The following is a 12,275-nucleotide window of genomic DNA, read 5'->3' as shown; positions in this document are numbered from 1 at the left end:
AATTCATCTCCCCCCCCTACCTTGCAATATAGCAAAAGGGGCGTGTCTGCGCGATCTGTGTGAGTTTTAAAGAAAGTCATTTAATTTGGGGCGGAGTCTTTGCTGCTCAGTGGAACACTCATTTGCATTAGCCTGTAGAAGCCAATGGGACGACACCTCATGGTGACCATGGCAATAAGCTCTGCAGTGGTGTAGTGGATGCGGGGGGCCCACGTGTGGTCACCCAAACAACCCCCCGTCCTCCAGTCTTCATTTGGCGCCACCATACTTCGCCTCAGCCTGAACACCTCTGCCAAATAAGTCACCAACCTTTGGGCGATCATAAGCACTCACAACCCTCTTCACCTCCCATGGCACTTCTCGCAAAGAGTAGGGGTGTAACTCATTTAAACACATCATCTTACCCATCATGGCCTCCTAATCATCCTCATCCACTGAATTGGCTGTATCATGGTCTCTCCACTCCACCAACAGCTGGTGTGATGTGAGCTCACTGGTGCCGTTGTCCAGTGGCTGACCTTTGACCTGATAGTCATCTTTAGATGTTGTTCATCCTGAGTGTGGATGAATCTTTTGTTTTGAGGTTTTGTGACTGTCACTGCACTGTGTGTATACTGTCTTTCACAATCACAGATTTAACGGTTTGGAAGTTTAACCCAAGCAGGAATTTTCACCAGAAATGACAATTGAACAAGTAACATTTCTTTCACTTTTATTCTGACGAGCTAAAAAACTGCTACCAGAAGTGTATTATTAATTATAATATTGTAATATTCAATACCTGAAATAAAAGTCTTGTCGTCTGTCTCAGTTTAAGAGCAACACATAATAACTTGACTTCTAGTTGGTCATTTGCTAAAGCGTCAGATTTTTCTGCTGAATCATCTGTTGATCTGCATCCCAATCATCACAAACACTGCAGAAAACCTACTGGAACCAGCATGGAGCCAAGATTCTCAGAGAAATCAGTCAAGTTTGGTGAAGGAGAAATCATGGTTTGGGGTTGCATTCAGTATGGGGGCGTGCGAGAGATCTGCAACATCAACAGCCTGAGGTATCAAGACATTTGTGCTGCCCATTACATTACAAACCACAGGAGAGGGACAATTCTCCAGCAGGATAGCGCTCCTCATACTTCAGCCTCCACATCAAAGCTCCTGAAAGCAAAGAAGGTCAAGGTGCTCAAGGATTGGCCAGCCCAGTCACCAGACATGAACATTATTGAGCATGTCTGGGGTAAGATGAAGGAGGAGGCGTTGAAGATGAACACAAAAAATCTTGATGAACTCTGGGAGTCCTGCAGGAACGCTTTCTCTGCCGTTCCAGATGACTTTATTAATGAGTGATTTGAGTCATGTCAGAGATGTATGGATGCAGTCCTCCAAGCTCATGATGGAGTCAGACACAATATTCATTCTGTCTCCACTGCAGCAGGACTTTATATTCTATACTGGACATTATTTCTGTTCAGTGATGAGACTTTAGTCTAAGCAGAGTCAGACCTTACTGTCCTAATCAAATCATTAATAATCAAGGCATGATCAGATTTTATTATGGTAAAATAAGTGTAATCTAGACGCCTTTACCTTTCATATAAGACACTTCTGATACCAAATGATCAACTAGAAGTCCACTTATTATTTGCTGTTCCTAAAACTTGAATAGACAACAAGACTTTTGTCAGTAAAAAAAAAAAGTTAAAAAAACACATGCAAATAAAAAAACACTGACAACACAAAGAGAAGTGCCCTGCAAATAGCATTGAGTTGAGGACCCCAAAACATTATGCACCGCCTGATCTGTTTTCTGATTGTCAAGACATTTTGCAAAAGCCATATTACTAATTCATATTTTTCTGTCAAAACTAATTTAGTAATACAGCTAAGTGAGAGGGATATCATTTGTTATGAGCAATAAACCAAACACTGCACTTTTTGCCAACTTTATTCATTCTGAATGGCAGTTTTTTTTACTCATAAATGCTAAAATTCCTCCTTTGTAAAAAATTATCTTTAATAAATTTGATGGTGCGTCTATTGCTAAATGTTCTAAATATTTGCCTGCCATCGATTGTCTTTTTTTTTTTGTGTAATTTGTTTACTTTTATACCAGCTTTAAAGCTACTGACTGCCATGCCTTTTTTTTTTTTTGCAAAGGTTGTTTACTAAGATATTTCCATTTTAAAAAAAGGGCGTACATATTTCCTGTTTGATGCTTGTAAAAAAAAAAAAAAAAAAAAAAAAAACATGAAGAGGCCAGTCTGGAGACTGTAGGTGTTTCTGCTGCTCACTCACATCTGTCAGCATGAGTTTAAAACAGCGCTGCTATTACAGATACAGGTAAAATACTGTGTGTGAAATGCTTTATGTTTTTTAAATAACACTGAAATACACTTTGAAGTATGATTGACGTATGAAGTCAATGTTATTATTGTGTTTATGTGTGTTTTATTATAATATTGCATCAGGAAGTCATTTATTGTCAGACATATTTCCTGAATTGTAAAAAAGACTAATATATATATATATATATATATATATATATATATATATATATATATATATATATATATATATATATATATATATATATATATATATATATAAACCAAATTTATCATGTTTCTATCTTATTTTTATAGTTATATAAAGTCAGATTACAGTAAGTCAAATTAATGTATATGTGGCATACAGATTAATGTAGTTTATGTATAAATGACTTTTATTCAGTTATGATATCTAAGGAAAGCAGTTTTAGTTTTTTAATGCATTGTGTTGTGCTGTTTTTTGTGTTTATTAGTGAGAATATTTTGTTTGATTAATTGTTGATTAATTGTGTAATCCAGCACAGAGCGCATAGGTCCAAACGCTTACACATTGCTTAAAACACAAAGAATGTACAGGAATACACAAATATCTTTACAGATGAAAACAATTAAATGATTAAAATGTTTCAAAAATCATTATTTTCAACATAACAAAAAAACACTACGACCTCCTCCTTAACATCGAGAGGTTTGGAATCCAGCTCTTTTGTAGTCTGTTTATTCATGACAGTTTACATTTGTATAATATTATTTTTAGTAGAAGCATTTATCAGTAATAATTATGCATATTTATATTTGTTTTTATAAAAACAAGTTTAGATTTGTCCAGATGTCGGTTTTGGAGAGTATATGCCATATGTGGTCATAGAAATGGGATGTGTGTTTGGACATACCTTTTGAATATAATTATTATTGTTCATTTATTCCTTAGCTGGAAATTAGAACTGAATTTAAAACTAGTTTTGGCACAAATCTTTGCGCTTAACAAAGAAAATTAAATATGTAGGCTAATGGATGTCTTCAGTGGAGTGAGTACAACACCTATTCCGTGCTCCACCAAAGTAAAGGAGTAAAGAGCTGAATGTATGAGGCTGGTTCTTTATCCTCGCGCTGTAGATGCTCTGTTTAACTGTTTTCCTGCTAGTGAAGTGTTCAGTTTTTACACTTACAAAGTCGCCATGTACCTAGTAAATGCACCATGGTGTGACACAGCTGGCTCTTGAAGGGAATGTGAGATGAGACTCTGATTGGTTTAATGCAGGTTAAGCGCAATGCGCTTTAGACTTTGAGCCTAGATCATAAAAATAGAGCCCTGAAAAAGACAGATGCTCTGGTCTGAAAATATCAGCAAATCATGCCATACAGTCCTTGCTCCTTATTGCGGCCGGGAGTATTGTGCCCAGAGCATCAAAAATTGACATAGCAAAGATTGAGCATACAATTTATAACCATAAATGAAAAGAAGAAAAACTTGGGAATACCAAATTACAGAAACTGTTAATTACTGAGTATTTTTACAGTGTGTGTTTTGAAATTAAGTTTGAAATTAAGTATAAGTGGCATTCAGAGCACATCAGCTAGGTGATTTGGTGTGAATTTTGTGCTTAATTCAAACAGCAATATTGCACTATAAAGGGTCATGGGGTTTATTAAGAGGAGTATGCTAATGCACATAATCGTGATTAATTCTTGTGTGTCTTTGACAGATTGGCCTTGGTCTTCTTGACCTTGGTTCTGGTTTCAGCTTCACATGGTAAGAGGGACTAATGTGTCCAATCATTTACCAAGCAATTTTTCCCAAAGTACATTTAGTCTGCTTAAATGAAAATGTCATCAGAAGTCATTTTGTTAAACTATATACAGTTTATAGTATATATAGTATACACACACACACACACACACACACACACAGTTGAAGTCAGAATTATTAGTCTCCCTGAATTATTAGCTCCCCTGTTTATTTTTTCCCCAATTTCAGTTTAACGGAGAGCAGATTTTTTTCCAGCACATTTCTAAACATAATAGTTTTAATAACTCATCTCTAATAACTGATTTATTTTATCTTTGTCATGATGACAGTAAATAATATTTGACTAGAAATTCTTCAAGACACTTCTCAGCGTAAAGTGACATTTAAAGGCTTAACTAGGGTAATTAGGTTAACTAGGCAGGTTAGGGTAATTAGGCAAGTTATTGTTTAACAGTGGTCTGTTCTGTAGACTATCCGGAAAAAAATACAGCTTAAAGGGGCTAATAATATTGTCCTTGAAATGGCTTTTAAAAAAATTAAAAACTGCTTTTATTCTAGCCGAAATAAAACTTATATATATATATATATATATATATATATATATATATATATATATATATATATATATATATATATATATATATATATATATATATATATATATATATATAAAGGATTAAAGCAGTTCTGAAGGCAAATGGGGGTCCAACCCAGTACTAGGAAGGTGAACCTAAATAAGTGGCCGGTGAGTGTTACTATTTAAGGTTCAAAAATATACCCCTTAAAATTACTATACTATACCTCTGATGTACCAATATGCACATTTTAAGTACAAACATGAACCTTTTGAGAAAGTGCTGCCTCAGTGAAAGTGAGAGTGTAGTGTGCTCACTGAAGTACAGCTTATTGTAGTAATCAGATAAACGGTTAAGTTATCAAAAATGCTTTTTAATTATGAGTTGTTTCTGCCTTGTGTGTGGCTGTTTTGGGTCGCAGTGTTACGTTCAGTTGTCCTCATTTAGGCAGAAGTGACAAACTACAAGCTTTACATGTTTATATCAGGTTTATATCTTCTAAACGCAAATTTATTCACTGTTTTGGAGCGTACTAGCTTAAAGATATCTGATACTAACCTTTAAAAATTTTATTTTAATTTAATTGGACATTTCTAAAATGTGTGATTATTAAATTCAGATTTTTTGGAACGTAATTAGTTTTTTTTTTTTTTTTTTTTAGAATTGGTTGCATAAATATAGTATAATTATTTTGTAGTATTGATGTTTTTTACTGTGTGTGGTGTGCATTATATAAATATACATTATCTTTCATTTCACCCAGGTGAAAACAGGAAATAATCAGTGCTCAATTTGCTGCACCTACAACAAACACGCAAGATACAACACCAACACCACACACACTCACCTCTTTTTCTCAGCTCTCTGAGTCTGAGGTGTCCAAACTTGTGCTATCTAGCCATGCAACCACCTGTCCACTCGATCCCATTCCCTCTCATCTCTTGCAAGCCATCTCTCCTGCAGTCATACCAACACTGACTCACATAATTAACACATCTCTTGACTCTGGTTTATTCCCCACTACATTTAAGCAGGCTAGGGTAACCCCACTGCTAAAGAAACCCAACCTGGACCATACGCTACTTGAAAACTACAGACCAGTATCCCTGCTTCCATTCATGGCCAAGATTCTGGAGAAAGTAGTGTTCAATCAAGTCCTGGACTTTCTTACTCAAAACAATCTCATGGACAACAAGCAATCCGGCTTTAAGAAAGGCCACTCAACTGAGACTGCCCTGCTCTCGGTCGTGGAGGATCTCAGACTGGCTAAAGCAGACTCTAAATCATCAGTCCTCATTTTGCTGGACTTGTCAGCTGCTTTTGACACTGTCAACCACCAGATCCTGCTATCTACGCTTGAGTCACTGGGCGTTGCGGGCACTGTTATACAATGGTTTAGATCTTACCTCTCTGACAGGTCATTCAGGGTGTCTTGGAGAGGAGAGGTGTCCAACCTACAGCATCTAAACACTGGGGTACCTCAAGGCTCTGTTCTTGGGCCACTTCTCTTCTCCATCTACACATCATCTCTAGGACCAGTCATCCAGAGACATGGATTCTCCTACCACTGCTATGCTGATGACACCCAGCTATACCTCTCTTTTCATCCTGATGATCCCTCGGTTCCAGCTCGTATCTCAGCCTGCCTGTTGGATATTTCACACTGGATGAAAGATCATCATCTTCAGCTGAACCTCGCAAAAACGGAAATGCTTGTAGTTTCTGCCAACCCGACTCTACACCATAACTTTTCAATCCAGATGGATGGGGCAACCATTACTGCATCCAAAATGGTGAAAAGCCTTGGAGTAACGATTGATGACCAACTAAACTTCTCTGACCACATTTCTAGAACTGCTCGATCGTGCAGATTTGCACTCTATAACATCAGAAAGATCCGACCCTTCTTATCTGAACATGCAGCTCAACTCCTTGTTCAAGCTCTTGTTCTCTCCAAACTGGATTACTGCAACTCTCTACTAGCTGGGCTTCCAGCTAACTCTATCAAGCCTCTTCAACTGCTCCAGAATGCAGCAGCACGAGTTGTCTTCAATGAACCTAAACGAGCACATGTCACTCCGCTGCTAGTCCGTTTGCACTGGCTGCCAGTTGCTGCTCGCATCAAATTCAAAACTCTGATGTTTGCCTACAAAGTGACTTCTGGCCTAGCACCTTCTTATCTGCACTCACTTCTGCAGATCTATGTGCCCTCCAGAAACTTGCGTTCTGTGAATGAACGTCGCCTCGTGGTTCCATCCCAAAGAGGGAAAAAATCACTTTCGCGAACGCTCACGCTCAATCTGCCCAGTTGGTGGAATGAACTCCCTAACTGCATCAGAACAGCAGAGTCACTCGCTATTTTCAAGAAACGACTAAAAACTCAACTATTTAGTCTCCACTTCACTTCCTAAGCTGCAATTGCCTCTTTGAATATCACACTAATTGTACAAAAAAAAAAAAAAAAAAAAAAAAACTACTAACACTTCCCTTCTTAGACTTTACAGACCTGAAACTTGCCTTTAGTACTTATTCATTGTTGCTCTTGGTTGTGTAAATTGCTTCCTTGTCCTCATTTGTAAGTCGCTTTGGATAAAAGCGTCTGCTAAATGACTAAATGTAAATGTAAATGTAAATGTAATACTTATTTTATCCCTCATTATATGCTGTTTTTAAAATAGTATGCTAGTGTTTACACCAGTGATCTCAAACTCAATTCCTGGAGGGCCGCAGCTCTGCATAGTTTAGCTCCAACCACGTTCAACTCACACCTGCTTAATAGTGTCTGGTAGTCTGGAACACCTTGATGAGTTGGATCTGCTGGGTTTTACTAGGGTTGAAGCAAAACTGTGCAGAGCTGCGGCTCTCTGGGAATGGAGTTTGAGTACTATGGTTTACACTGATGTCCATCTGTATACAGTAATGAATGTTATTTGCTATTAATGAAATGTCCCTCTTTCTTTCTTGTTATTGTGAAGGTGACAACAGTCAACCGAAAAACATCTCGGCTGTTGTAGGTCGCAGTGTTACCTTCAGATGTCCTTGGAACCTCAGTATTCCTGTTTACAGATTGTACATTCAGAAACTTGGAAAACTTCAGAAGCCTCTGTTCATCAATGGTTTTAATAATGGCAAGAAGCTAGCAGTGTCTCCAGAGTACCAGGACAGAACAGAAGTGAACCAAGCGGAGCTCAGCATGGAGATGACAAACATCAAACTTTCTGATGAAGGATCATATGAATGTTTTGTTTTTTCCTCAACAAGCAGTCCTGGTATATTCCAGATCAATCTCAAAGTCACAGGTATGAAAACATTGTGAACAGATGACTTAATTCTGACTTGAAAGCTTGACATGCTGAGTTAATTTTACCTTTAGAAATCAACAACAGCGATAAATGCAGATTAATTAGTTTTTACTTTTTGCATTTTTTTTCTGAATAAAACAAGAAACGTCCAGAAAACTACTTACACATACTTTTATAAAAATGCAAAACAACACTGTGAACAGTGATTAGTAACCTTACTCTACAAAAGTTGAGTAAACCTAATGTACAAAAAAAAATTAGGTTTGCTGTTTGTTCAATCTACTTATTTCAAGAGTTCACACTTAGCTCATGATTTATACATAGCTTGTTTGGTGTGTTGTCCCGGGAGAGAGGGGATCCTTGGGCCCAGGGCTCCCCTCTTTGGGCGTGGGGAAATTGATCGATTGCTCCTCTCGAAATTACTTTAAAATTAAGCTTCACTTAAAATGAGCTGAAACAACACAATTCTTAAGGGTTTTTTTTTTTACTTAATTTTTTGACCCTAAATCTGACTCCCATCTGGGTCACGGCCCAAATGTAACCTTGCTTGTGCTACACCAACCAACCCGCTCTAAGCTGAGATCAAACTGGCGACTCTGCACATGGAGTTGGTTGCTCTAACAAGGAGTCTAAAGATAAGAGATGTCATAGTGTCTGATGAAGGGTCGTATGAATGTATTGTTTTTCACTCAACAACCAGTCCTCAAATATCCAGCATCTATCTCATGGTCATAGGTATGATACAAAGACGACTCTTTTTCAGCTCGTAAGTGTGAATTTAACGGTAATTCAATGGGCTATATGCACAGCTAGTGTTTTTTAACCATTGATAAACTTCCGGTGAAATCTTAATGTGACTATTTTCAATTTCAAATGGTTGCTTTTACAGCATCAATGTTGTAATGTAATTTAAATTTAATCAGCTAAATAGACTTAAGCATCCATTTGGTTGTTAAAGCAAAAAAAAAGAGACAAAAGACCTTTTAAACACAGGAGCCGTCAGTAGCAGCAGGCTAGCGCAGAAACTCCATTGAAAATACTTTTTATTTATGTAAAATAATTTCCATAATTTAAAGACATGGTGCGAAAAAATATAATTTAATGTAGCGCTTCTTGTTTGGTCTGATACCCACTTTATATTCAATTTCAATTTAATTCATTCTCATTTGTATAGCGCTTTTACAGTGTAGATTGTGTCAAAGCAGCTTCACGATTATAGTGATTTAAAACCGTGTCAGTCCAGTTTTCAGAGTTGGAGTTCAGTTTAGTTCAGTTCAGTGTGGTTTAATTTTCACTGCTGAAATTTCAAACACTGAAGAGTAAATCCATCAATGCACAGCTCTACAGGTCCCGAATCATGCAAGCCAGTGGGGACAGCGGCGAGGAAAAAACTCCACCAATTGGCGAAAGTGAAAAATTAAAAAATCTCAAGAGAAACCAGGCTCAGTTGGGCACAACAATTTCTCAACTGGCCAAATGTCTTGTGCAGAGCTGCAGTCTAGGCACTTGGGGCTGGAGAACGCTGGACGTCAGCGAAGTCTCGTCTGTTCCTGGAGCGTCACAGGAAACAGACTCAAGCTCTCTACTCCTCCATGACCACCACAGCAGCTGCTCAGGATACGGCCTGGTCCGGGATTGTGGAAACTTTGGGATCATCTCGTCGCTGGTCTTGGATCGCTTCAGTGGTGCTGCATAATCTTTGCGGGCCTCAGAATGAGTATCCCCAGGTGTAAATAGAGAATAAAGGGAATAATTAGCGTAGCTGCTGTTCATTGTGTATATAAACCAGATGTGTGTAGCACATTCATGCATCACATCGCTTTGTGTGAGTGTATGCTTTACTGAAAAGATCTAATTAATCTAGTTTTGAACTGGGTGAGGGTGTCTGAGCCTCGGACATTATCAGGAAGGCTATTGCAGAGTTTAGGAGCCTTAAATGAGAAGGCTCGACCTCTTTACTCGACTTGATATCGTACAGTATCTCAGCCTGACAGTGATGATCACTGTTTCTTAAAGAAATCAGATCCTAAATGCAACGATTTTGTATGGGATAACAATTCATCGGTAGCCCTGGTGCTGGTGGACTGACATTAAAAGTCTGTGTGCATATACCCCATTTGGAGTCAAACAACATCAATTATTGCCTTTTGTTGTTTACATCTGAAACTCTAAATATTTACTAAATCATAAGTTACTAAACTATTTCACTTGTCCTGTTTTTATAGCTGAATTCAGCACTCCATCTGTGGAGGCCGAGTGCGGCGAGCACAATCCCGAAAAGGGGTGGAGCTGTCAGGTGAGCTGCGGGGCTGGGGGCGGGTACCCACGTAGTGATGTCATATGGGCAGGGCTTAACCAGAGTATGATGATCGTCCTTGACGACAGCTCTTCGGAAGATCCTGCATCCAAAACATGGAGCGTCAACCAAACCATCAAGTACACCTGCGAGCGTCCGGACAATGTCAGCTGTGAAATAGGGGGCGCTGTTTCCCAAACCATCACTATATGCAAGTCAGCTATGGGATTTGATTTGTTTTGTTTGTGATTTTGAGCAGAAATTAACACGTGGTACTCACTGCAGAGCCACATGGGCAGAGCTGAGCTCCAGCAAGGAGGAGCTTGAGCTCTCGCTTCTCCTTGCTGCACTTCTTCTACTAGTGATGTCACTGGGGGTTGGGGTTAGGGGTGGGATGAGTGAACGCATTAAAACCATAGACTAAAAGATATGGACGTAGTATTGGTGACGTCACCCATAGGTTTCTGAAGATCGCAAATGAAGCTACAAGTAGGCACGGCCAACCGTTACCATTTTGTTTGCGTGTCATCGCACCGACCGGGGGTGACCACACAAGAGCAAAGATCCCTGATAGCAGAAAAATGCGAATTACTTCCAAATATATATATTCTGTGTTTGTAAATGCAAGGATACTCATGAAATTCAGGCATAACACTGTATGCATTGCCGGAGCACTGTAAGCTGAACTGCCGCTCTAGGCAAAGGAAGATCATGCTGCCCTCTCTTTTCTGCCGCCCTATACGCGGATATAACTGAGGACGCGGGTGATAAGAGAGGTGTCGTAGACGCCGCCCTCTTTATTCTGTCGCCCTAGGACGCACCGGCCCTGACTGTATGACAACGTTTCAGATGACCAGGGGCATAGTGGCCATTTTAAAACTGAAATCCAAAAGTTTTTTGGATTTTTAATTACTTGTTTCTAAACGGTCTGTCTCTAAAAGTGAGGGGGACATAGCCCCCCGGTTGCTATGCCCCTGCAGATGACTGTTTTATAGCTTACAGCTAATCAATCTGTCAGATTCTGGAGTTCCTTACAGCTCTAAAGAAAAATATTAATGATAAATGATCTTAAATAAAACAAATACATTTATAGAGATGGTGTATATCTATATAACTTCACTCACCTGGGAAATGGAGGAAACTTGAATGGTTTGTGAGCACAAATAAGTGCACACATCATGCCATATCATCTGATTATTGTAGGAAATAATTCCCCCTTTGGAGTCCAAGTGCCTCTGCAGTAAGCAGCGTCTCAAAATTAATGGAATTAATTTGTGAAAACTATCAACATACTGTGTTAAATATGTTATATATTATCCAAAAAAAAAAAGAAAATTAAATTACAAAAATTTGGATATATATATATATAGACAAATATATATATATTGACATATATATATATATATATATATATATATATATATATATATATATATATATATATATATATATATATATATATATATATATATATATATATATATATATATATATATATATATATATATATTTGAAGTCAGAATAATTAGCCCCCTTTTAATTTTTTTTTCTTTTTTTAAGTATTTCCCAAATGATGTTTAACAGATTCAGGAAATTTTCACAGTATGTCTGATAATATATTTTTTAAATATCAATTATTTGTTTTATTTCGGCAAGAATAAAAGCAGTTTTAATTTTTTTTAAATCCCTTTTAAGGTCAATATTATTAGCCCCTTTAAGCTATATATTTTTTCAATAGTCTACAGAACAAACCATCGTTATACAATGTTAACCTAATTAACCTAGTTAAGCCTTTAAATGTCACTTTAAGCTGTATAGAAGTGCCTTGAGAAATATCTATTAAAATATTATTTACTGTCATATAATATATATATATATATATATATATATATATATATATATATATATATATATATATATATATATATATATATATATATATATATATATATATATATGTCAAATATGGGTCAGATATGGGTTAATTCTTTTAATTACATTTAAATTACACTTTTTTTAAACCCAA

At 37.3% G+C, this 12,275-nt stretch overlaps 1 protein-coding gene across 1 annotated transcript; it reads left to right on the top strand.

The window, feature by feature from the left end:
* The first annotated feature begins 2,263 nt into the window (after positions 1 to 2,263).
* LOC103908881 (T-lymphocyte activation antigen CD80) lies at positions 2,264 to 11,568 on the top strand. Its single transcript, XM_073924106.1, has 4 exons — positions 2,264 to 2,339; positions 4,033 to 4,079; positions 7,627 to 7,950; positions 10,179 to 11,568. The coding sequence occupies exons 1-4, from the start codon at positions 2,305 to 2,307 to the stop codon at positions 10,496 to 10,498; spliced, it is 726 nt and encodes a 241-aa protein (XP_073780207.1). The 5' UTR covers positions 2,264 to 2,304; the 3' UTR covers positions 10,499 to 11,568.
* Positions 11,569 to 12,275: the final 707 nt, after the last annotated feature.

This window comes from Danio rerio, chromosome 15, assembly GCF_049306965.1.
Source record: "Danio rerio strain Tuebingen ecotype United States chromosome 15, GRCz12tu, whole genome shotgun sequence".
Lineage (NCBI taxonomy): Eukaryota > Metazoa > Chordata > Actinopteri > Cypriniformes > Danionidae > Danio > Danio rerio.
Note: the sequence above shows the minus strand (reverse complement) of the source record. Positions and strands in the feature narration are given on the sequence as shown.